Source organism: Ptychodera flava, unplaced genomic scaffold, assembly GCF_041260155.1.
Source record: "Ptychodera flava strain L36383 unplaced genomic scaffold, AS_Pfla_20210202 Scaffold_69__1_contigs__length_637330_pilon, whole genome shotgun sequence".
NCBI lineage: Eukaryota > Metazoa > Hemichordata > Enteropneusta > Ptychoderidae > Ptychodera > Ptychodera flava.
This window is the reverse complement of record NW_027248391.1, coordinates 230,814-258,734: the sequence shown is the minus strand read 5'-3', so window position 1 is coordinate 258,734 and position 27,921 is coordinate 230,814. Positions and strand designations below refer to the sequence as shown.

At 38.6% G+C, this 27,921-nt stretch overlaps 1 protein-coding gene across 1 annotated transcript; it reads left to right on the top strand.

Annotated features, from left to right (window-relative positions):
• Window positions 1–167: 167 nt before the first annotated feature.
• LOC139128771 (von Willebrand factor A domain-containing protein 7-like) lies at window positions 168–26,653 on the top strand. Its single transcript, XM_070694491.1, has 16 exons — window positions 168–461; window positions 13,923–14,048; window positions 14,599–14,772; window positions 15,063–15,132; window positions 15,505–15,596; window positions 16,312–16,491; window positions 17,160–17,378; window positions 18,152–18,281; window positions 19,514–19,683; window positions 21,093–21,398; window positions 21,814–22,032; window positions 22,414–22,574; window positions 23,093–23,207; window positions 23,963–24,173; window positions 24,707–24,824; window positions 25,105–26,653. Exons 1-16 carry the CDS (start codon window positions 194–196, stop codon window positions 25,570–25,572), a joined length of 3,027 nt encoding a protein of 1,008 aa, XP_070550592.1. The 5' UTR covers window positions 168–193; the 3' UTR covers window positions 25,573–26,653.
• The last annotated feature ends 1,268 nt before the right edge of the window (window positions 26,654–27,921 follow it).

The following is a 27,921-nucleotide window of genomic DNA, read 5'->3' as shown; positions in this document are numbered from 1 at the left end:
TGAATTCCCATGCTTTACAACTTCCGTGTAATCTACTGGCCAAATAAAAATGTGCATGTATCTGGGGCGCGAACCTAATATAAATAAGGTAAAGCTGTTCAATATGCAAATTTGGGCGTAGTGCGTCTTTAAATCATTCATGTGTAACGAAAGTTGCAACCATTACGTTTCCTTGTACTCGACGGTATACAATATGATGTCTGATCGCGTCCTTTGTTTCGCTTTAATGGTTTTAATTTCCAGTTCGCTAAATTGCACAGAAGCATTCTACGCCATCGTGAGCAAGACAAGCGCCCCAGAAGATGATTTTACACACAAAACAATATCTCACCGTGCTTTACTGAGGGTAGTTGCCAGGTATCTAGAAGCCAATCCTCGACCAGGAAGTTCGATTCGGTCCGGTGATTTAGTATCGCTGGAGCCTTTGACGTCTTCAAGTTTGTGTACAGCCTACTACGGAGGTAAGCGTTGTCTAGATTTTCTTTTTCGTCGATATTTTCCCATTGTACTGGGCTCACAAACATTTTTTTTCCAAGTTGGGATGCCTTATAAGAGATACTGTTGTGCATTATACAAAAGGAAAAAAGATATAATGGTCGCAGTTGATTTTGAAAAGCGGCTATTTTTACATAGTCTGAACTAGAAGAGAAACTCAACCCTTTTATTCTACAATTTAGGCTACCCTCAATGCGAGAAAACAAGAGATAACAAGGCTATATGGCGTGTAATCCATGCCAAAATTAACACCTTACATTTTGAGCCAACCTACATGCAACTCTCACGAAGGTACATGCAACTCTCACGAAACTGCATGCGATTCACAAAGCTACATGCAACTCTCGCGAACGTGCATGCAACTCACGAAGCTACATGCAACTCACGAAGCTACATGCAACTCACGAACTTGCATTTTTAACCAACCTACATGCAACTCTCACGAAGCTGCATGCGACTCACCAAGCTACATGCAACTCTCACGAACGTGCATGCAACTCACCAAGCTACATGCAACTCTAACGAACGTGCATGCAACTCACGAACTTGCATGCAACTCACGAAGCTACATGCAACTCGCGAACCTGCATGCAACTCTCACGAAACTCAATGCAACTGGTGAAATGCATTCGCTTTGCGCCGCGACTCGTTTGAATCAGACTCCCTAGATTGCCTTTGAAGCTCAACTCATATGATGACTCTGCATTCGTCTTGCTTTTTGAGCTGAACGCATTCGTGTCGGGGGAGCACGCGCTGACAACTATGGCGCGATGAAAAGAGAAGTTGAAGTTGACTACATTTATGCTCGGAATCTAATTGCGAAAGGGCTCATGGTAGCAGCATGCTTGACGTCATCGGCGTTACAGACGATTGGAGCTATCAGGGAGAGGAGTACTGTAATTATGCGTCAACAGTCTGAACTGTTCAGAGCGTACGTAAGACGACTATAGAGAGTTAGGACAGCTATATTTCTGACATCGATTATTACTTTCCCCATACTAAAATCAAACGATACCAATTTCAACCAAGATGTGTAATAGTGGGAAAGCATCTCCACTCATATCTTGGTTGTTTGCGTTTTGTATATGATTCCGTGGAGGGAGCCACAGTACTTGTACAGACCCCGAACTTGATTGGAGACACTAAGTTGAAGTGACCCTGCGATCCTTCAACGCTACATTTCGTAAACAGTTTTCTTCATCAGTAGCTTAATATTAATTTTTGGTTCGTGAATGATACGGAATGATTGGCTGATTGTATGTGTTACCATGTAAATCGAACTTGGCCAGATCGAAATGGCTGATAGATAGGGAAATATTTATCCGCGATTTGACAAATCTATAATATCGTCTGTTTTTCGAAGTTGGGGTCGAACTTAGGAAATCGGGCTTGCTTAGATCTGTAAAGTGAGGAATGCTCCAATATATATTGGATATTTACCCGCGATTTAAAAAAATCTAGTATAGTCACTGTCTATTGTTGTAGGCCTAGAGAATGTATTTCGCGCAAGACCAGCCAAAACTTCTCATGATGTCCAATCGGTCCTCTGTCCAAGTCCCGATCATCGAGTAAAATGTATTAAATGTAAAGAATGTATTTCGTGCTAGGCCCTCCCAAACTCTCGATGATATATGATATCCGATCGTCCCTATCGACGAAGTTCAAATAGTAATTATAATGTGTAGGAAAGTTTCGTGTGGACATTTAATGAAAAATGCATTAAATGTAAAAATTGTATTTCGTGCATGAATAAATCTAATAGTGTAAAACATGCAGGATTCTTGACTACCGACCATGGATGCTATTTTTAATTAAGAGTAAGACAGAGGTAGTCGGATGGTCAGATCTGTTTGGTGGTGAAATCTCCGATATACATCGGATATTTACCCACGATTTGACAAAGTATCGTCTGGTATCATAGTTTAAGTCCGAAATCGCCGATAGTTATCGGCTCTACAAGTCACAGACAGTCAGACAGCCAAGCGCTCATTAGCATATATAGACACTATCAACCGATCGCGAGTGACGTGCAAAACTTTTGACTACACTGTAAACCGGGCGATTCGGATTTGCCGTCGAAAATCTAACATAAAAATGCGCTCAAAATACATGACATTTACCACATACGTAAATTACATGTTGAACTATGACGCTCATTGATTTTATTCCAAAAATTTCCTTTGAGTTATTTTATAAATCATGTAAAACTGAGCTCTCTCTGTGACACAAATTCATCAGCCGGGTTCTAGGCAATTCACTGCAAATCCGGAAAGATAGCAGAACTCAGAATAAAATGAGAGGTTGTTCCATATAAGCTTTATCGAAATGGGTACTTTCTAAATCTTTAAATGCTTGCGTTATGGTAGGTGTCAAAATTAACGATCTGATTTCCCTACAAAATGATAGGCCGCGCTGGTCGCCATGCTAATCAGACAAGACTAGCGATCCTGGCAGGCAGGCTATGACCTCGGCCTGTTCTTAGTTTAATGTTAAAACCATAAAACCAAGAAATCTAGTTGTTGTTGTTATTGTTGTCTGTATTGTTGTTTATGTTTATTAGTTGTGATGTTGTTGTTGACAAATGGAATTCAACTAATATTAATGTTGTGTTAACGTTGTGGCTGTTTCAAACGCAAACGCAATGTAGATGCCATTGGAAACGCTACAAGTATACCATCATTCTTTGACACGATGGGGCGATGTATACCAACGTACACTCTCTCCATGTGCATGTGCACAACCCCACGACCGGTCGTGAAGGAAAAACTTTGAAAAACTACTTTACTTTCTCCTGACATGCATCGCCACGACCCAACGACCTTTTCTTAAAAGAAAAACTTTGAAAAAATATTCTGTTTCTCTTGGCATTTATCGCCACGACTCTACGACCGGTCGCGAAGGAAAAACTTGTAAATATATTACTCTATTTTATCCCGACTCGTATTTTATCGATGTCGATACGGTCAATGTACTGTGAAAATATTGTATGACTTGATGATTTAGGCATGGTACAGTACGCAATATACGCAAATTGTCCGAGTTGAAGTATGAAACTTTAAAAAATCAGGTGGTAAACAAAATTATGAAAAGCCTCCTCTGGACAAATAATTGTGAACGACCTCCCAGAAAGTAATTATAAAATCTGAAGCTGTCGGTGATGTTGGAATCTCCAGGAATCACTCATCATAGTGTACATAGGTAACCATGCTTAGAGGCAATCTGCACATTGCCAATGTCCAGTGTTTTTGTAAATTGTTCTCTTACATTAATTCGATTGTAAAGGATATATCCTTGGGCCATTTCCTGTCGACTTTTTTATGATTTCAATTTGTTTTGTCTGACAAGGCGATTGTAAGGACTACGTATTTAGCAGGCTAATATTCGACCAGTAAAACATCGCCAGCTGTACGCATACGCTGTGTGAAGTTGCCCTCATTTTCCTTATTGAATAGTCACGGAAGTGAATAGCGCAGAGAACAAACAGTAGAGAGAAATTTGAAACGGTGCGAAGAATGGTCTCCCAGCAGGGAGATTTGAAACAGCCTGCGGAGAAATTTTAGATAGTAGAGAGAAATTTTAAAAGGCACCAAGATTTTCAAACAGCGCGGAGATTTTTACACAGTGCGGAGAGTTTTCAATAGCGCCGAGATTTTTACACACTGCCACGATTTATTTTACACAGCGCGGAGATCTTTACACAGCACGGAGAGTTTTCAACAGCGCCGAGATTTTTACACACCGCCACGATTTATTTTACACAGCGGAGATTTTTTAAGAGCGCCGAGATTTTTACACAGCGCGGAGAATTTCCATGAGCGCAGAGATAAATTCACACAGCACGGAGATTTTTACGCTGCGGTAATCGAGTGACACGATGACATCGTACAAACGAGGCAATGCGACGGGCAACTCAAGTCGCTTGTTGCGCTGCATATTATGGAAGACCGGTCACGACATGCGACATGCGACCTGCGACTTCAAAACTGCGACCTGCGTCCTGCGAGTTTGAAACATACGACCTGCGACTTCGGCATTTAGACCAAGGTGTAGGCCTAACCTGCGACTTCACAACAGCGACCTGCGTCCTGCGTGTTTGTCAAACTGCGATATCAGTCTTGATTTGTTCGCACAATTGCTCTGAACACGAGCCTGAAAAACACGAGGGACACCATTGCACTATATTAAAACAGCCGGTTTACCGCATTCTCGCGACCAGAGCATTATTTTCGCACCGCTGGCCTACGCAAAAATCGGCCAGCGAAAGAATTCAACCAGCGATAAAAGTGCATGAAGCTGTGACGGTAGAGAATTCCACAAACGAAGAGCACAAATTTATTTTCCTTCTTACGAAAGGCAAACCGATCTGAAATAATGCAATAGCAATAGGGTTTTAAACGTCTACATCAGTGTTTAATAGTTTCTGGAACTTTTCTGCCTACATGATCTAAAATATTATATACACACAAAAAATAATATGTACATATTATAGTATGTACATATTAGGCTTAAAGACTGAAAATATGATTGTAGGAGGGTTTAATTATTATGTCCTGTTTTACAGTTTTAACTCGCGTTATCTATAAAGAACTTGAGTCGGTCTCTGGCTATTCATGGTTAGCAAATATGTTTGCACTTCTGTCAATATCAGTATTATTTTAACTGCTTTACTTTGCATATGTTATTTGTGTAGACAAATGTAGTCCGAAGTTAACCAGTAAGAATATTTTTATTTTTCCAACTGAACAAAAGTTGGATCAATTCGATTTTTGACGAAAAGTAAAAATGAAATTAGACGAAAAGATGGCAACATCGATGATCAATCACTAGAGAATTGGAACAAAACTGGAAATGTTAGAAAATGAACGACAATAACTGAAAATTCGAATGTTTGCAATGACACTGACGCAGTTATGATACAGGGGGGACAACTGATGAATTAAACAGACAGCTAGATGGTTATACCACAGTGAAATGAGGATAAATACAGAGATTTCTAAAAATCAAAAAGTTTGTCGATAACATAAGGAAAGAAGCGAGGTAAGGCAGACGAAGAATATCTAAAATAATTTGAAATTATAATATAAACATATAAATGCCTAGATCACGTAGCATATTATTTTCCATGCATTAACACGTACTGTCAACATTTCCGTCATAAAATTATCTCTCTAGATGAAAATGAGTGAACTGGTGTGTACATGAATTGAGTTTTGCCAGACTTGGTGAACGATTTACCAAAGCGAAAGCAATGGCTTATTAATTGATCGATGTTGAACGTTAAATCTCCTTTCCACGTTTTACCCTTTGAGCGCTGTAATTTTCTCCCACCAAAATTTTAGTGCAAAATTTTACCAATTGTATGAATTTTCTGTAATTTTTTGATAATTTTGGACCAAATCGACATCACATTTCATTGGCTACAGGTTTTTCCCATTTTTTTTTTGCAAAAATTGGAGAAAAATTGACAGGGGTTTATTATATAAAGGGGACAAAAATAGACTTTGGCGCTCAAAGGATTAAAGTTCACGCAAGACGCCTCCAATCTAATACTGAGGAAAACACCATGAAACGTTACGTGTTGTTGTCGCATGTCGCAGTTGTGAAGTCGCAGGTCGCAGTTTGACAAACACGCAGGTCGCTGTTGTGAAGTCGCAGGTTACACCTTGGTCTAAATGCCGAAGTCGCAGGTCGCATGTTTCAAACTCGCGGGACGCAGGTCGCAGTTTTGAAGTCGCAGGTCGCATGTCGCATGTCGTGACCGGTCTTCCATAGCATATACTATATGTCGGGTCATTTTTTTCAGACCCCCTGGCTCACTGACAGAACATATCTGAATACGTCATATGACGTTGGTATGACGCGTTGTGACGTCTCATAAGTTTCCATGTTGTCGGGGCAAAGTTAGTCACTTTAATGATGGGTTGGTTTATTGTAAACCACATTGTGGCACAGTCTACTTGAAGTAAAATGAGAGTCAAATAAAATACGATAGAATCTCATTCACACACGTTAACCGACATAGTGCACTCCAATTCACGTATGGTTTTCTCAACCCAGAAGTGCCTTTATTTAAATGGAAGGCAGCATGCAGCAGACCCTATTTAAAATTGGTTTACCCCAACCAAGTCCCCCCTTCACACGCACTTTCCCCCGACACGAATGCGTTCAGCTCAAAAACGAGCTTCAAGCACTGTAGTTAAAATGAGTTGAGCTTCAAAGGTAATCTAGGGAGTCCGATTCAAATAAGTCGCAGCGCAAAGCAATGCATTTCAAGAGAGTTGCATGAGGTTTGCGCGAGTTGCATGCAGGTTCGTGAGTTGCATGTAGCTTGGTGAGTTGCATGTAGCTTTGTGAGAGTTGCATGTTGGTTGGCTCAAAATGTTAGGTGTTAATTTTGGCATTTCAAGAGAGTTGCATGAGGCTTGCGCGAGTTGCATGCAGGTTCATGAGTTGCATGTAGCTTGACGAGTTGCATGTCGCTTCGTGAGTTGCATGTAGCTTCGTGAGAGTTGCATGTTGGTTGGCTGAAAATGTTAGGTGTTAATTTTGGCATTTCAAGAGAGTTGCACGCAGGTTCATGAGTTGCATGTAGCTTGACGAGTTGCATGTCGCTTCGTGAGTTGCATGTAGCTTCGTGAGAGTTGCATGTTGGTTGGCTCAAAATGTTAGGTGTTAATTTTGGCATTTCAAGAGAGTTGCATGCAGGTTCATGAGTTGCATGTAGCTTGACGAGTTGCATGTCGCTTCGTGAGTTGCATGTAGCTTCGTGAGAGTTGCATGTTGGTTGGCTCAAAATGTTATGTGTTAATTTTGGCATTTCAAGAGAGTTGCATGCAGGTTCGTGAGTTGCATGTAGCTTGGTGAGTTGCATGTCGCTTCGTGAGTCGCATGTAGCTTCGTGAGAGTTGCATGTAGGTTGGCTCTAAATGTTAGGTGTTAATTTTGGCATGGATTACACGCCATAAAGGCTATGTTATCTTCACTTTTCACAATTACCTTTTTGGTCATTGAAAATAAAAATAAAATTACTTGAATACGCGACCTAGTTTTTCCGACTCCAAGCTTACCATTAGGGGAAGGCTCCATTAACTTTGATGGTACCTGAAACCCGAGTTGCTGCCTGCCAACTCGGGTGACAAACAGAAGACTTTTAATCCCCAAAGGTGTTAATTTTCCATTGTTGCGATTATCTTATCGAGCTGGTGCTATGATAGCAACGTCAGGGCTGTAACGACTCACTCAATACCACGGGCACAAACATATGCTTGCACATGGAACTATGTTGACAGGAAAAAGTGAACTGCCCTTTTTTCAATGCAAGTAATCTACTTTATTCTTTAATTTAGGCTCTAAACTAAGTTTTAGAAATATAGTGAAACAAAATATCGTTCTTCGTTCATTTTCATTCAAGTTTCCCATTTTCGGACGCTTCACTTCAGTAACGCGCATTGATCATATATGCAAATGTGATCAGAACAGCATGGAACGTTCTTCCCACGTGGCGAGATTTTTCTTGCACTTGCAAACAACGTAACGAGTGAGTAAGGACTCCAAGAGCTGCGCGTATCCTGTGACATGACATCTCCTATAGAGCGAATTTAAGTCAATGAAATGCTAGCCGGATCCGTCTGTAAACAGTATGGCCACTCGTACATATTATAAGAAAGGAGAAATAGTAGAGACAGTTAACGAGGCCGGTCGGCGGACGGCACAATTTTCAGTCATTTAATTCACGGTATTAATTTTACAATAAAACGAATTCGCGAGCTTACCATTTATTTTTGGTGGTGTTGAATATAATTGAAAAAGAGAGCTAAATTCCAGTGTTCATGTTTGATAAAATTCCAAATTGACGACACCCAACGTCAACCTGTACGACACCGTATGTGTACAACACACCTGCAGTCGATCAGTCGATTGTGACACAGTAAGGTTACGTATAATGCAATATCGGTCAACCCACAGTCCCTCTATCCATGCATTTCTGCAGTTGTCTTTCCTATTCTGCTCAGTTAACAGACATGATTTCACAGAATATTACACAGAAAACATATTTTATCATATTTGGAGGCACTGAATACTAGCATTGCAAGAGAAAGCGACGACAAATTTTCCGGTTTGATTCCAGCCGTTGCTTGTGCTACGTCAACACACACGCAGCAATCAACCCAAGAAATTATCGCACACTATCATCATTTACGATGGGAGAAGGATCACGAAAAACAAACACCGGTTTCAGGATATGATGATTTCTGTCTTCGTGTCGTAGATAGACGTAGAGAACACTTAATAGAGCCAAAAACAGCGAAAATTCGAGAAAAACGTAAACACAATCGGGGACTATGGCATGCAGGACAAACCCAAGCTACGCATTATCACGTGACTGCCCCTCGTATCGCGGTTTGGCTGTGCGGTCCAGGTGATTGACACCTTTTACAATAGGCTTTTCCAGACCGGTGGATAGAGGGACTGTGGTCGACCTGAAATTTGACACTGTGATCGACGTAGCGTTTCAAAAGTACGAAAAATGAGACCAAGTAATTGTTTGTTTATTTAGATTTGATCTAAAACCTCCGGCAACCAACAGACAAAGTCCTGCTCTTACGCAGAAAATCAACGTTTTCAAGCGTAGATTCCCGCGTAGACTTTCCCTTCCGCTTAAACCACGGCCCCTCCACAAAACGCGATGTAGATCTATAATCGACTATGGATGGATTGACGTGGCGTTTCAAAAGTATGAAATATGAGACTCAGTAACTTTTGGTTGCTTTACATTTGATCAAAAACCTACCCATCAGACAAGGCCAAACTCTTACGCAGAAAACAAAAGCTCTGAAGCGTCGACTTTCTCTTCCGCGTTTGAGACTTTCTTCTCTTTCGCGTTTGAGAGAAACAAACGTCGGCTTTATTCGGAAATGGCTGGCTATTGGTGGGCGTAACGTCAGTCCAATGGTAAGCTGCACCCGATGTGAACGTCGGAATAATTCGGGCTGTAGTCGGGAAAGCAAGGATGACCTCGAGAGCGATTCCCAGTACAGCACACGTTCGCAGATCGCGGTACTACAGGCTGATACTAGATAGCAACAAGTTCACCGCGTAAATTGCTAGATTACATATAGCCACATAGGCACTTCTGAAATGTTATCTCCGGCTTGCAAGACAACAAATATCAAAATATTATTATCAAAACCAGAATTTCGGGGCTAGAGAGCGAAACATTGCTGAAAAGTAGCCGGCCAAAATACGGAAGTAGCCGGTCAATTTGGCCGGCATCCGGCTAAAAATGAACACGCGGATTCAAACAGAGTGGCTTGTTGCGATGGACAAGTAGCCTTTGGCTTTTGACCAGAAAAATAAGTGAGTGTTCATTGATAATTCAAAGACTGGATCCGTTGACACCAAAGTTTGGTCGTGACTTTCATTGCATTGCATGCACCTTTCCGCAATGTGAGTCTGAACTGAAATTGGAAGAGTACGTTTTAGTAAAAGTCCTGTTTTGTTGTGCTGAAGTCCTGTTTTGTTGTGCTGATTTTCGCTACCGTACTTTCTTTTATAGGGGTGTAAACATTCATACAAAAATAGCTTTTCGAATGCAAAATCAGCGTACGTTAATTAACTGCTAGTATTGTTTAAACAGCATTTTATTTGAAAGGGATTCTATAGTACCATCGTTTTTGTAAACTCTTCATGCAATTTTATGAACTAAATGATGAACTAAAAGTAACAGCAAGTGCTGGACGGCACTTTTAACGCTGGTTGAAAATCCTGAGTGCCGGACCCGGGGGGGGGGGGGGACGTCATCAAGTCAGGCGCCGACTGGCATTGGCCATGCTAAAAGTAGTTCCGGCAGTGCTAATGTTTTGTTTACACTAAAAGATAATCTGTTCGCATATGTTGACATAGAGATTAATCCTCTGATAACCAACTCGGGTTACTCGGGTACGTCCAAGTTAATGGAGCGTTCCCCTCATGCGGTTTAACCGTTACCAAGTGCCATATTTAATCTAGTAGAACGTCTGAGTATTCAATTTCCTTACAGCTGTAGGTTTTGTCGGTTATGTATATTTCCATAAAGGAATATGATACTTTCTTCCAATTCACGTTAAAGGTGGTTATTTAATCATTTATAAGTCATATGATTATGGACCGAATAAACATTTGCTAAAAAGGGAATACTTGCAAATAGATAAACTTTGAAAGGCACATCCTCTTTCCTAGGTAGACAGGTTAAAGAGAATTTGTGTGCGCCAACTTGATCGTTACAAGATATATTTGCAGTTATCGGGCTCACAAATATTTATTTCCGACTCTCTGCGCATAAAGATATGCCCCTGTGATCATGAAGTACGGTACCCACTGATAAGCTTTTCCCCAATTTCTGTCAATTTGGAGCTTTCATGGTTGCCGATAGCGGCGGTGGTTATACATTTACCACTCTCACCAGCGACGACCATTGGGTGTTCAGGTATAAGCAGTTACTAACTTACAGCTACTACCACACCCTGGTTTTCTTTGTCATACTTGTACCACTGTAATTACGACAACAGACCTGATTGGTACTTACATGCTACCAAGGAAAATAACAAGAAAAGAGGACTATAGGTACTGATGTCACGAATGATTAATCATCCTACATGACATCCATGATGGTGGAGTAGCTTATACAGAGGCAGAGATATGCTTCCAGTGCACTGTCCATAATATTAACACGTACTGTTTTGGACAGAAGCAGTGGTACCTCACTCGCACCATGGAGTTACAGTTATGCTCAACGGAAAGTAGACGATGAGATTAAATGATACCTTACTCAATTACTAATTTACATCAGACACTTTATTTCTAAAACTACACTAGTACCTCACAATATTGCTTGCGAGCGGCAAGTTCTCAAAGACAAGAATAACAAATACCAGACCTAAATGATTCCTTAACATAACAGTCGCTTGCCTGCTTCTCTGCCGACATGAGTGCCTTATCTCTTTCCACTGGTTTATTGCCGTAATCGTATACTACGATACTAATTACACAGCGACAAAAAGACAACTGTAGTTCTTGCTGAAATGAACGTCATCGCCGGGGTAGACCGGCCGACATTGTTGAGACACTGCTCAGTAAGTGTCAAGTAGATTGGATTTTTCAATCTTTAAAATCATGACTTCTGCTTTTGCCAATTTTCATTTTCTTTGACACTAAAATGCCTTAAAACAGATTACCCCTAATTCTTTGTATGAAAATGCCTCGACCTAACCCCCCTAATTCTTTGTAAAACAGGTCCACACTTACGATTGATAACAATGGGTATTTTGCCAACCATGGTGGTGAAAATGTTACAATCAACTGCCACTCTGTAATTTGTGCTAGAGTGAAGATAAGTGTGGACAAAAACATCACGCATGGGGGTCTCTAGCTATGTACCATATCGCCAACTTTACAATTACCTAAGCTACTGATGATTAATGTGAAATACTGTCTATATGTCCACTGTTCTGTGTATCTCTTCTAGCAGTCAAACAGTGGTGCAACTATTCTCATGCATACTCTTCCAAGTACATTTGATTGGGATGTTTAACGTTTTGTGTTTATTATATCCAATCAAATGAGACTTTGTCTATCTGTTATTCAATGGCTCAAAATTGATGAGGGTCAATTACAGATTTGTATAATCCTCTACAAGATTTACTCGCCAAACCAGAGAAACCATATAATTATTGTCTGTCTCAAGATATCTTTGCAAGAGCTTTTCAGACAAAACGTTTGATTCATGAATGATGAAGATGTTTCATTATTTGCCTTTTATATATCTCTTTGAGAGGCACATATGTTACTTCATGCTTCAGCCAACTTACAGTTGTCTTTTTGTCGCTGTGTAATTAGTATCGTGGTTAAAGATTACGGCAATAAACCAGTGGAAAGAGATAAGGCACTCATGTCGGCAGAGAAGCAGGCAAGCGACTGTTATGTTAAGGAATCATTTAGGTCTGGTATTTGTTATTCTTGTCTTTGAGAACTTGCCGCTCGCAAGCAATATTGTGAGGTACTAGTGTAGTTTTAGAAATAAAGTGTCTGATGTAAATTAGTAATTGAGTAAGGTATCATTTAATCTCATCGTCTACTTTCCGTTGAGCATAACTGTAAAAATGAAAGTTCACGTGTACATTAGCACATTGTGGTAGTTGTTAGCTGTGGGGCCGTAACTGTGGTGCTTACAGCCTGGATTTCTGCCTTTTACGGGCTAATTTTAACATTAACGACTTTTAACCCCGCCATTGTGTTGGCGGGGTTAAAAGTTTTACAACTTTTACGACTTTTAACCCCGCCGGGGTTAAAAGTCGTAAAAATCAAAACCACGGTCACACATGAACGCGCTCGCGTATCCATGCGCTCCAAGCTGACATTGTCACGTCAGGGACGAGTGTTACGCTTGCGATCCTGTCGATCAGTTGTTACTTGAATGACAACAAAAGTGAATTATGTTTTCTCTGTTGTTATTGACAAGGGTCCGGCATTCACAGGCCGGCCAATTGGGCATAACACTAAAACAAAAATTGACAGACTTCGCCTGTTTGTAAGCGCTAGCGTTCCCGGGGTCAAGGAGTCGCTCCGCCCGTACCCCGGCCCTAACTTGATTCCAGCTTTGTACTTAGCCGGCGGTTAACTGTTTTTATTTTGTATCTAATGTAGGCCTAGTATATCCATGTAAGATATATATGTGATCCAATTTTGATATATTGTAGTCTAATTTTTATATGCTGACGTTTTCACCATATTAAATCACAGACAAACAGAAAAATGCTCATATGCCGGCTAGCCCGTGTAAAGCCGGAAACACCAAAAATTAATTAGATTAGTGATTATGTATTTTGAAAAAAAACTTTGACTCTGCTTGTCATATATTGCTCAGAAGTTACCGCTGAAAAAAATTGCTGCAAGGTGGGTAAAAAAATAATAACCTGCCTATTTCCTCCACCCCCCCCCCCAAAAAAAAAAATCACATGGGTCACCCCTTAATCCAGGCCTCTCGTCTTCCAGAGGGGCCTCAAGAACAGTATAGTGCTGTTACGTCTTCGTTGACCAAAATGTACACAACATGAATCACATCTACCCATATTTACGATTGCGTCATATGCTTAAAAAATATACTACAGTTCAGCTATTGCAATGTCTGCCCGGAAGTAAAACTCCATTCTGGCGCGCAAGGCACCATGGAACCAGAGCGAGAACTATCACGTACATCACAGTTTCGTTGACTAGACCTCTCGTTTGCAAATTGCAATCAAGTATGTGCTGGTTAGAAATTAAGTTTATTAGGGCAGTAAACTCAGCCGATCTTGGTAGCTGAAGGATACACGTTGCATTCAAAACGACTACCACGAGTCGCCTGTGGTTGCAGTAATACATATTCTGGAATTTATCTTTATTGTTGGCAGCGGGACAAATTTCGGCCATAGACTTGGAAGGAGCTATTGAAGAAATGATTTCTGGAAACTTGAACGTCGATTTCTTTCAGTCTTTATTTCCCGAGCCACATTTCAACGCCGAGAAAATAAAGAAAGGTAAGTCTTGCCTTTAAACTTTGCATCTCTCTCTCTCTCTCTCTCTCTCTCTCTCTCTCTCTCTCTCTCTCTCTCTCTCTCTCTCTCTCTCTCATAAGAAATCACTTCAAGTGAAAAGTAACAAATATTATTACTTTGTATTTGAAGTATTATGTGTTATTATTTTTAACGCTCTCCTTTTGCATCGAGCTCTTTAATTCATGAGGACATCAGTATACTCATTCATATATATATATATATATATATATTATATATATATATATAATATATATATATATATATATATATATATATATATATATATATATATATATATATATTATATATATATTAACATTTGTCTGTCTGTTGTCTATCTTTCTCTTTGCCTGACTGCCTGTTTGCCCTCTTGTCTGTGTTTTCAGTGAAAATCACAGCATTGATCAAGCTTTCGGGATCTAGATTAACCACGGATTGTGATGCAATGTCTGTGAACTTTTTCGAATGGCTTCGGCTTTTATGAACCAAACACTGACAGTCGCACTAAATTGTGACTCTTAATCTCCGATAGGTAATCTTCGTCTTCAGAACACTCGCGACACCATCATCAGTTATTTACAGAAATCAGAGCCGGACTACTCCACAGCTCGTACACTGATTGGCGAATATTTGCATATCCTTCAAGATTTCTATAGCAACACCAATTGGGTGGAAATGAAAGGCGCGATACCATACGAGGATTTGGGTAATTATTGATGCTTTCCAAAGTCACCAAGCTGCCCTATTGAGGCTTATTGTGGGATCGCTGTCACTTGACGTGGAAAAATGACTTCATACAGACTGTGTGATCCCAGTTATTTCTGAATTTCAATAAAACAGAACAAAATACTCGCTGTCTACGATTATGTTCGCTTTGCAGCCATGGTAAAGCTACGTTAAGAAAGTGTACCATTCTTTCCAAAGAGACATGTTTTAAAAATGTCAACATTTGCTGCCAAAAATCAGTCACAAGTCTTCATACAATTTTGTACTTAGGTTTATCGGGAGTCCATATTCTTGTCCATTCCAAGCCTTCTGAAAACACTTGCACGAACTGTGATGATGGGTAAGGATATTTATTTAATGTCAACAGAGACAGATACATGTATGGTCTATATTCTGCTTGTCGAAATGGGAACAGAATCCTAATATTTTGAATTAAACCTTACTGAACCTCTTGAACCGATGTCAACGATAGCTTGGACTGGATGCACGATTGATGACTGAATATTAAAACTTTTCACGGCTACGCTTTTCTTGTCAAATGAAATATCTGAACTTAACTGAAAGGAATTGAAAGTACCCAAAGTCAATGAGTTTTATCAAGAATTTGAAGTTTTGATAAAGTTAAACGGACGAAGTATTTTGCGCTCTTTCTTCTCTAAATTACAGGAAAAGAGCGGTTACTACAATTTCTTTCTTTCTTTTTTTTTTCTAGAATACCTGGTGACTGCGACAGTAATCTGATTGTGGCTGCAGATACTCTGACTAGTGGATACAAATCAGGACAACAAACGAAGAAACCGAAAGGTATGATGAAACCTAGCGAACTACGCACATTGATACACATACAACATACGATAGATAGATAGAGAGAGAGATAGATAGATAGATAGATAGATAGATAGATAGATAGATAGATAGATAGATAGATAGATAGATAGATAGATAGATAGGTAGGTAGGTAGGTAGGTAGGTAGGTAGGTAGGTAGGTAGGTAGGTAGGTAGGTAGGTAGGTAGGTAGGTAGGTAGGTGGATGGATAGATGGACGGATGGCTGGCTGGCTGGATGGCTGGATGGATGGAGGGATGGATGGATCCAACCATCCATTCATACGTACTTAACTGAGCCGGAGTTATTAATATCAAAATAATTTGTTTGACATCCATTCAATTTTTTAAAAAGTAGGCTAAGAGATTCAAAAACATACAGAAAATTGTATACAAGAAAAATCAATGTAGATAAAAGTTTTATATTTACTTGATTGCTTAATCGCAATATGCGTGTCCATTTATGACTCAGATCAGAAATGTCTCTTAACCATCTATGAATAATATTAAAATCTGACATTGAGTAATAATGCAGACGTTTGATGGACATTTTATAAAATTTGTGAACAAAGATTCATGGGCATAAAAGCTACGCGTTTGAATCCTGTTCCAATGCAAAACAAAGAATTAACTTATGTGATTCCAAAAGAATTTCTTGTTTCGATAAAACATTCTGTTCATTAATTCATTGACAGGTTCTGGTGACCAGGGCAAGTGTTCTCATGGTGGTCGATATGATCAGACCAGAAACATGATCGCGACTGGAGGCATCAACAAGGAATCACATGATCCACAGCTGTCTCCACACAATTCGTTGCATGAGGAAGCGACCTTGTCGGCCATGATGGCCACTGAGAATTTCTTCCTGGCAGAAGGTATTACTTATCATAGTGGAACAAATCAGTCAAATGGTCGCTGTAGTCATAATAAACTTATGTTGTCAATTTTCATTTTAAAAGTGGAGCTCAAAGTGTCAATTCAACGCATAAGGCTTCTGTGAAAATTTCACAAATACCGATGGTATGCATAGCGACATCCGCCACCATGATAACTCAATGAATATATCGCCAAGTTTTGTTCTGAATAAAAGTTGAAAATGCTGCGCCCTTTCTGCAGCAACCAAAATTTTTTGAAATGTTCTCAACAATTATAGAGTCATTTTACCCCTTCCGATATGAGACGATGTCATATAAGCACAAGTTCGTTCACGCGCGTGGTATAAATCTAAATTATAAAAAGATTTTGTCCTCCTCAACAATTGCAAATAACATTTCGATCCTAGACTATTATCTGCTTTGTGACTTGTTGCTATAAGATAGTCTTAAACAAGGAACGGTGTGAAAGGAGATAAACAGAGAAACTAAGAACGGTCAGATTTGTAAGTTTTAGAAACTTGTCGACGTTCACTCCCATATTTTAGAATATTGACCATATCAGCCAAGTGAATTGCTTGTATTTGTTGTTAGAGATCTGACAGTTAACAATAAACGGTGTACACGAAGTGATCGCTATACATTTTCCTTGATTCTTGTCTGTAAATAAGGGTATGGTCTGCGGAACAATATCAGTGATGACACTTTCCTTCGACTTTTCAACCTCCGGCAAACGAGTTTGAAGTCATTAAGTATTGCCATGGACGTAACTGGAAGCATGCATGACGACATACAAGAGGCTAAGGAGATTTGTTACAAACTGATTGACGAGCGGGTAGGCACTGTCAACGAACCAGCTGATTACGTTCTCGTACCATTCAGTGACCCAGGTATGATTGATGAAGGATGTCTTTTCAATACCTGTATGGCCTGACATTCGCATGAATATCTGTATTTGAAATGATTTTATGTGATACCGTGGGTGTACAAAGTCCGCAACCCTAAAACTTCCCTTCACACTTGAGAGTAGGTTTAAGTGGGAAAAATCGGTATCTTTTTGCAATATATAATAAGCCAGTTAGTCATTAGATGCCAGAATTTTTCTCTGATAAGAGTGCAGGACATAAATACATCGGCGTAGTATTTTCTCACTAACAATTCATAAATGTACGGGGCAACTTAACCGAAAGGATTTACAGACCATTTTTCAATACCAAAGTACTTCATCAAAATATATTGATTTCATCTTATCATAGTTTATACGTTGTTTTATGATTGGCTTTAGATTTCTAATTCTTGCACTATTTAGGCTATAAGGCCTAATTTCTTTTATTTCCAACCCAGAAGGTAAGTGAAGGTCACTGTCTGTGACATTGAAAAAGAGAGGAAGGAATGAGTTGTCAATTTATAATAAATGTGAAAATACCTTCTTACGATAGCTTACTAATACTCTTTTTTTTCCAATGCACACTAGATCAATACATTTCCACCAATTAACCGATCGCTCTATCTCAATAGAATTTCCATTCTGTTTCTTACCATTTTACGTTGATGGTGCACATGTGAAATATTACAAATGCAAAATGTTCAAATGCGATTGATTCGAAATCTTCAGGAACAGGGTAAATGATAACTTTTTCTCTACCTATATTATTTACCGTAGGATATGGTCCAGTGTACAAAACTACTGATCCAGAAGAGTTCAGAGCTGCCATCAGTAACTTAACCGCTGATGGAGGTGGAGACTGTCCAGAGTTGTCAATGACTGGAATAGAGTTAGCGATACTGAACAGGTGAATAAAATAGACACACAGTAATGTACTTACGATGACTAACTGAGTAAAATGATCAAACTGTCAAAATTATAACGGTTCATTAAAGTTAATTAAAGTATAGAAGGCAAATACTGAATTCATAGAGTTTATGTACGTTTCAAAGACCAAAAACCTCACATGAAATACAAACATAGTAAATAAACATCTTTGCAACCAATTTCAAATCTGTAAAATAACTACATAAATATGTATTAGCTAAAAACCAAAACGACAATACAGAAATGGAATCCAAGTTAGTTCCACACGAAAAATACCAATATCGGGTGATATATAATATTATATTGATATTTATTTATTTATTTATTTATTTATTTATTTATTTATTTATTTATTTATTATTTTAGAGTAAAGTGTTTGAGTTATATAGCTATCAAATAATTATCCTTGATATCGATGGAATCACGTTTGACGAGTTCAGCATCAAGGCAAGGGTAGTAATATTAGGTATTTGAAGACAAGAGATATCATATATAGTCCTAGATAGATAGGTTCCTTACCGCAGAGCATATTAGTGAGTACTGTTTTAGTTCGAATGCGAATGTATAATTAAGTAATAATCATTGAAACAACGAATGTACTTAGATTTTCCCCGTCGTGCACAAACGATAGCGAGTGCCCATATTGTGTGAATTGGTAAAAACCCAATCATTATGGTAGTATTCCGTTGATGAAGAAATTGCTAATGTGACAATATATTGAAATTATGTCATGAAATGGTAAAACGTGTTTTTATTACCAAGAGCTGGCACATGTGTGTTCCAACCGTGCAATATATCGCGAAAGTAGCATTAACTTTCTTATGTCGATCGCGCTTATTCTTGTATTTTCGGGGTCAATATACTGGTATAATACAATAAATTACTGTCAACGCGATATTCAACGGCCTTTATCGTGCACTTTCGAAGAAATTATTGCCGACGAAGTAACCGACCTTGACATGCATTCCGTACTCTTTTGAGACTCCTCTCTCAGTTTTCTTTATCATATGTTTCTTATCCAGAACATTCTCAAAAAAATCACTTGTCAATAATTCTCTCTGTTATGTAGTGTTACTGAGACAGTCAATGTTCTCCGACCGAAATCGTTAGAAAAGACTTTTCACGTTGCAGAGTTTACCATCAATACTTGACTAATGTGTCTCTAAAGCATTTGATATGATATCGATCATTTCCTTGTATATCTACTTACAGTCTGCCGGGTTCCGAGGTGTTTGTATTCACTGACGCAGATGCCAAGGACATTAACAAGACAGATGACGTCATTGCCTTGGGTCAAGCCCGCAAAACGAAGGTAACCAATTTCTTCACAAGCGAAAGAGGCTGCAGTCGCCGCCGGCGATCCACAGATGGTCAGTCTAATGGTAAGAGTTTTGGTTGCAATACATGTATTGTACACAGATTATCTTTGTAGTCGATGCCACTCGTGTTAATATTATATTGCAAATATCTAATAGAGCTTATTCCTTTCTAATTACAATAAAGCGGTCCATTATTATTGATTACCAGATGGTGCTTATATACTAACTTTCCTATTAGTTTTCATGCATCAAAAGGTGAATCACTTGTTGCATTTGTCATAATTTGTTGACGGCTAAAAAAAAAGTGACAATAATAGCTCCTGTGAACAACAACGGCAATGCAATAATGATAATTATTATAATCATAAATATTATAATAATATGACCGTTTCTGTGCATTTTTTGTTCCATATTTCACCTTTTAAAATCATTCTTTGTTACTTTAACCGATTTTTCCAGATTTCCCATTTTACAAGATATATGTGTAATTTATGCAGTTTTCCTAATTTTCCTAGATATTAGTATTCTGTTTTCCAGGTTTCCTGATGTTTCAAGAAATTGTGTGTAACTCTTGCGCAGTTTTTCTAGGCACTATGTAGCACTACGCGGATGACACAGTGCTGCATTTTAACATTGATATGGCCATCTGCCAGGAAATTATGACCATTTCCTATATCACAGATCCACTAGCGCTCCCAACATTCTTGCGGGTGATGGAGCTGCCTATGTATGTGTGAAAACTTTTTTCTATTATAAACATGGCAAGCGATTTTGGGCTCAGGGTAGGTTCGGACCTAGAGTTTGATAAAATCCGAGATGTGAAAATTAATCAGGACACAAAAACTGTCCGGAACAAAAAGAGACCGTATTACAATGCAAACATGCTTAAAACAGATTGACTGGAATCTGGCTGCAATACAGCCGTATGAAAACCCGACTGCTGCCTTCAGGGAGCTAGAAAATGGAGACTCACCGTACTTGCAACAATGAAAAGCAATGATGTTACTCCTTCTGGTTTCAGTCGGAACCAGGGGAGCAAAAACTTCCACCCTACATTATTCCCTGCAACCTGCCAAAGAGCGTGAAACCTTTTTATGATTTGTTTGTCGTTTCACTGTCTACCGACATTTCATGCTAATATAATGACATCGTAAGTTTAATTTTCATCGCGATAGATAGTTCTCTAGTTTATCGAAGAGGTAATGGCAACTGCACCTGTTCATTATCACCCAGACTGCAACGTATCACTAACAGCGAGGGAATATGAAAGTTGGGGTCTCATTGCAATTCCTAATAAGTAAATTTCAACCTAAAATCACCATCGCCTGTTTCGTTAGCATCTCCGTCACTTTCTCTGCGTTATTTATTTCTTCCTAGAGTGATAATTGAGGACCCCTGATAGGGTCGAATTCGTGGAGGTAAAAATACGTACCCGGAGTGATAATGATTTTTATGTTTGTTGTCTTTTCAAGCAAATGCTATTGTACCCATGACTGAACAACGCCCTCGTAGAAGACGCAGTCTGGACGCTTATGAAAGAATCGCTACGGCCACGGGTGGACTAGTTCTCCAAGTTACAAAAGTTGAGCTATCTACAGCCACTGAGATTATCAATCTAAGCTTTGAAGGCGCAGAAGTCACCATTCTAATCGTTGACGTGATTGGAAGGAGTAGTGTCACATTTCCAGTGGACAACACAGTTTCAAAGATTGAAATTTCAGTGTCTACGACTGACAAATCGCTGAGTAGGATTTCGTATGACGTTACAGGCCCAGACGGTAAGTATTTATATGGATAAGATTTCGTTCCGGACCGAATTCTATAAACTGCTATTAAATATTACTACAAACCATTTTTACTATTATTATCCGCATCAGTATTTAAGTCACTTCGGTATTTTTTGTGGTAAAAATAAGATACTTTCTAAAACTGACATTGTATATTTCATATGCGATTTTAATCTCTGATGTACTTTTGCTAATTAAGGCTATGGAGGTTTCGGAATGATTCTGACAGAGAGGGTTAGTAGTCCGTTAAACGAAGGCGACAACCACATTTGATTATTTTCGTAGCAAGATGGAACGTCGAAATATATTATTCCTAAGTCGTCAAAATATTTAATTTATGTTTCCAAACTTAAAATGTTACATTTGTTTTAGAATTCTGAATTGTTTTACATTTTCTACCCATAAGGTCTACTACGGAATGACACTACAGAAGTGGTCAATACCGGAAGACAACTCGTACTCGTGACGAACTTAATTGATATTGGCGAGTGGAGGTTGAATTTCTACGATTACAGCAGTCTGCACATTGTCGTCAACGCAACCAGTCAAATAGATTTCCTGTACACTTTCTATAGTGAAGACGATACTGGTCAGTTGGTACCCTTTTTCGGCTTACCGGTGATAAGTACGTTTCCTTTTTAGAGAATTACAGAGTCGCCATATATCGTGTATTGCACGGGTATTTAACTTTTCAGTTTTGGTAGTTAAATAATTTCACGGGGGGATTGAGTCCACACATTTATACCGCCGTTTTGCAAAACTTGTGTGTGAAACTGCACAATAAAGGCCAGCCCTAAAAATCCAGGAACCGACCTAACCGACCTGTCCGACTTCATTTTGATAAAACGTCGCGTGAAATGTGTTCTGAAGACTCAGAGTGTAAGACAAGATATCTTTTTTTTGAAAGAAGTATTAATTTTGTATCGTTTTGTATCGCAAACACCGGATGAGGCAGACATTTTGCTATTAACATCTGTAAATACAGATCAGATATTTTTCTCTTCAGATCAGAATATTTCCATATTATTATCGGTAACCGGGCTGGAGTACATCTCAACCATTGTAAACCTTATCCTAACGTCTAAGAATGGTTCTGAGCTCGGGTATGTAGGTTTGACAGACCTTGGTGACGGAGCGTACCTTGGCCAAACAACGGTACCATCAGAGGTATGCTGAAACGTGCTCCAAGCAACAGTAATGCAATTTTCGAAATGTGCTTCCCAGATACGTCAGGATGATCCAATGAAAATTACATGAAAAATAACAGAAACTATTTTGTAGATTCTGAGCGGTTTCGATCATAAGAATAATTAATTGTAGTCGCCGCTTCAATTTTGCTAAATTGGATTTTTATTTAAAAAACAACTGTAAATTTGCCCTTGAATTTGTATTGTTGTCATATACTACAGGTGATGAATTTTCTTGAAACTACATACATTTAATGTGCTTCAGTATCTCATGACAGTAACTTGAATGAATATTGCTTTGATGAAAAGAACCATGCTTATTTTTCCTTTTAAGTCGTTTCGCGGGTCTGTTAGAACTTCGTGACAATTTTACCAAGTTAATAAAATGCGATACGAGGAACGATTTTATCAATTTTAAGCATGAAAGAAAGGTTCCCCAGTTTTCCAAGTTTACTGTCGGTGTTACTTCACTGATCTTTTCCCTCCCTCCCCCCTTAGGACTTTGGACTTCAGCTGAGGGGTCTTGACAACAACTCTGTTGAATTCTATCGGACAAAGTCAATTGATGTCAAAGTTCGGTCCGTGAGCCTGACGATGCCAAGTGGAGTTAAATGTAAGTGCCGTTCAGTTTCTAACACTGATTGTTTGTCTCTTTTTAAATGTCAAACTGAAATATCGTGTATTAGCATTCTACTACTAATCTTTGTCGGAGTGTGACGTCCTATGTCAGGATAATAATAAGACAGTAGGCAAAATGGCATAGGTCTCTAGGCTGATGTACAAACAAAACTGTTGGCGTTCTTTCATGCCAAAAAGTGCAAAGTCAGGTCTACAAAACATACTGCTCAAGATTTAATGACACATTCCCTAATATTTTACATAAAGTAGGCCTATATGTGCAATATGACGAAATTACGTATTAATATAGCCATGCGATAATTTAAAAAAACATTCAAAGTTTAATAGCGGTTATCTTCAACAAAATTTATAAAAGTAATCCGTATTGCATTAAGTTTGTTTACGAGCTAGAACCATACTAGTGGATGGTTATATACGAGCGTTTTGGAAAGTGTTGGGAACGTTCTTTCGACCGATGGGGGAGCTTCAATCTCATTTATTAATATTACAGTTATTTTTTCACTTTTGCCGTCGAAATAATAAATACATTTGATAGAATCGCTATGATAGAACCAACACTGATGACTTTGCCCCCATGAATTTTTGGAAAAGCTTGCATAGTTGCAATAAATATGTCGTGATGAAAACATTGTTTACCCAGGGCAACGAGTAACGGCATTTATTTTGGTAGCCTCCAATGATGTACATTTTATAATTTCTTGTTTTCTTTTCCATCATTTCAATCCCAAGATTCCCTTGATCCAGGTGGCATTCCCCTTCAGATTAACTTCACAATAAGTAACCATGGAGACGAAGCTGACAACTACACAGTCAAGGTCGAGGATGCTATGTTTGTGCAGGAATTCTTTCCCGACACTTTACAGTTAGAGGCCAGAGCTGAGTTTACGGGGTATATGGTAGCTGCTGTCAAAAACAACAGAACTACAAGTGGTGCAACAAGGTAGGGGATCAGGTCATAAGTCAATGAATAGAAATACTTGGGGTTTGTTATCTTCAGAAGGAAAAGCAAAATGATGTGTTTCCATGCACCTTAATCGTTTTTTTAAGCGTGGCACAAAAGGCCGTGATGAACTTTTAGTCGGAACATATGTCAATATTATGGCGCTGCTTCCAATTGCCTTCTGTATTCATGTTGTGTAAATCCGTCTAACAGTCAACACGACAACTCGGTTTTTTAAGTATGTTTGTTCACAAGATCATTGATTTTTGTTCCACCTGAATTTGTTGTATAGACATTTCTATGCTTAGCGCAGAATCGTGTGAATCTAATAAACAACATCTTGGACGAAATATCACGATTTGTGACCATTTCGTAAAATTTTCAAACTCGACATGCGAAACATTCTCGCCCAATTTGTCATACGTGTCTGTATATATATATATATATATATATATATATATATATATATATATATATATATATATATATATATATATATATATATATATATATATATATATATATTTATGTAGTACTGGGTCAGTGGAAGTATACAGCAATAGCAGTGGAACGTCTAATGAAGTGAATTTCAAGCTCATTGTCATGGACTACGTGGAAGATTACAGAGAGATAGAAGAGGAATCGTCGGTGGTAAGAACTTTTCTTACCTTATCTTTCTCTGTCTTTCTGTCTGTCTGTCTGTCTGTCTGTCTACATGACTGTCTGAACGTCTCTGTCTATCTGTATGTATGTATTCATGGATGTATGTATGTGTTTGTGTGTCTGTCTCTCGTATTTCCACGTTTTTAAACGATTATCCACCACAAAGTCAATTGACCAAGCTTTCATTCCTCGAAAACGCTGCTTTCGGGAAACTCTTGTATAAAGTCAACCTTTCACAAGCTGTAATTATTGCACTTATCTTCATTAGGTTACATCACCTGTGACTGTTTCCATAGCCACAACCTCTACAACTGCAATTTCCTCATCCACACACAAATCCACTTTGATGACCTCTCAACAAGCACCTGTGGCCACAGGTGCAACCGCCACTACAAGTTCAATGTCCACATTTGCTTCAATGCAGTCCACTTCAGTGACCACCGAAGAACAGCCGATGGTCACCACCACCACGGCCATAACAACACCCTCTACAACCAAATTGCTGTCCACCATTCTGTCCACGAAGTCCTCTTCGCCGACCATCCAAGAAGAGCTTGTGACCAGCACTGCAGCCTCGGCAACTACTATGCCCTCACTCGATGATGAGGGGACCTCCCCTCGGAATACAATCATCACCGTAGCTGTTGTTGCAGTGATGGTACCGGTGATTGGAATCTTAATTGCCGTTTGCATTGTTACGGTTAACGAAAGGAAACTTACATATTACAAGTCATAAACTGTTAGGTAGCTGTTCAAGTGCCTCCGACAAATATGTTGGCATTTTCGATAAATAATATCAAAAAGTAAACCGTATCATCAACTGTGTAGTTGTTTCTACATACATTTTGTCGATATTTTGTCTGCTTTATTATTTTTTTTTTCAAATTTTCAATCATATTTTCTTTGTTTTTTTACGGCGATATTATCCCATAATGAAGTATTTACACAAGAATTGTATAATCTTTTGATATGGACTATTTGGCCAATTGCCCACATGTATTGTAAAAGCTAGGATGCAGAATTGTGGATCTTCTTCACAGTGTATTACTCCACATATTACAAATTTCGTACGATATGTTACGATGGTAGTAAATACACAAAGATTCAATACAGCCTTATGAACAGCAAAGGATCTATAGACATAATTAGTTTTAGTGATGCCACAGTCCCTCTGGACCATTGTGATTCTGTTTGTTAATTTGCGACTACACATGAATAATATTGCCATTTCCTGGAAAAAAAATCAAGTGTACTCAAGATTGTACTCAAGAAATAGCGTTACGATGTTTGTTTTCAAGGTGAAGTAACCTTAGTGGTCTTGTCATAGTTGACCTTCATGAATACATTAATACACATTTTTCAAGAGGTAATCGAGGCAAACCTTTCTGGGCCTGAATAAAGTCTTCATCTATGAACAAAAAAAACTTATTTGCAACGTACGAATCCGGACTAGGATGAATTAAAGCCACTTAATTACTAATTACCAATGAAAACCCAGTAGTCTTATACATGAAATATACGATGCCACATTTTGTCCCTTGCTATCTTTCTTTGCTCCCAAGATATTTGACGTCATAAGTATACTCAATTATGAAAATCGGTGTCAAAGTATCCCACATAAAACATTAAGAAATTTCAAATGGGCCATAATGGATTACAGGAGGTGCACAAACTTTATTGAATGTTACATGATATCATCAGGAATAATAGATTATAACAGGTACGGTTAATGAAGAGGGAGATTATGTGAGGAGCTTTGATAAACTTTACTTGTACTTTATCTAGTACTAATTAAAGATAAACAGAACCATAACAGGAACTTGGGTGTATTTTTACAAGGGTTGATATGATATAATATACAAAGAGGGCCAGGATATTGTGTTGCTTGGGAGTTACAAATATCTACCAAGAAATGAAGAATCGGACTACTGAGTTGACTTTTTATGAATCGCTGAATGCTTTTGAATTAGACTCCTGTGAACCACACTGTCAAGATTGACTTTTGAAAGATCAATGTATATGGGGTGATCTCAAATTTTTGTACAAAATACCATGTTCTGTAATGATGTTACTTCATGCAGCTTTTTCAAACCTAGTTGTGTGTAATATTTATCAAAAAAAGAAGACAAGGCGCGATATGATCTCTTAAGATCATGTTTTATTCTTTGTAGTTTTCATTCCCCAATCCAGTCCCCTTTTAACGAACCTACATGAAAATGGTTCATCCCAGTTATTATATCACCATTGCTGGCTGTAAAATCTCATTATCCGCTTTGTTTGTTTAGATCTCATCTTGCCGCTGCAGATAGGAAAACAGAGTTTGGCTTAGGAAGTTCCCTTGGTATATTGCAATATCCCTAGCTAAATTGGTAGGTAATTATCAACCTTGGTATATTGCAATATCCCTAGCTAAATTGGTAGGTAATTACCAACTTGCCCCACCGAAGAATAATGGCCTCAATTGTAATGACGTTTTGTAATTAGGATGGCGGCCTACATTGGTTCTATGTTTTTACCACCATGGAACTCATTCTCGACCATTAAGCCCCATCTGTATTGCAGTATTTTTAATCACAGACCTAATTAATGAAGAGGACTATATCCTCTCAGAGGACGTGTAATTAAAGCACCCATTAACAATTGGGGACTGTGTCATCAACGATGACTTGTTCAAATGGAAAGTCGACCCATATTTAGGGATTTTTCAGTGACCCATTTTGGCGGCACATATACTATAGGGAAACATTGCGAGACTAGAGCGAGAAAATGACGCTTTCTCGCAATCGGAGAGAATCTGTTCTTACTCTCACCGTTGTCGGTGAGAAAACTTTAATCTCCACTGGAGATTGGTGAGAAATGCACTCCTTGGCGAGAATCAAGTGTGAGAACAAATTCTCACCGGTGAGAATTTCCATTCTCACACTACTAAATTAGATACTGTACTAACATTGTATTTATCAACTCCGTAAAATGTGTTTTGGTATTCATTTTAATTGACAGAAATGCAGATAAAGTTTATATCATTTCAAAATGAATTATGTTTTGACGTTATTTCACAGCTAGTAGTGATGGTCAGTGTACCTTT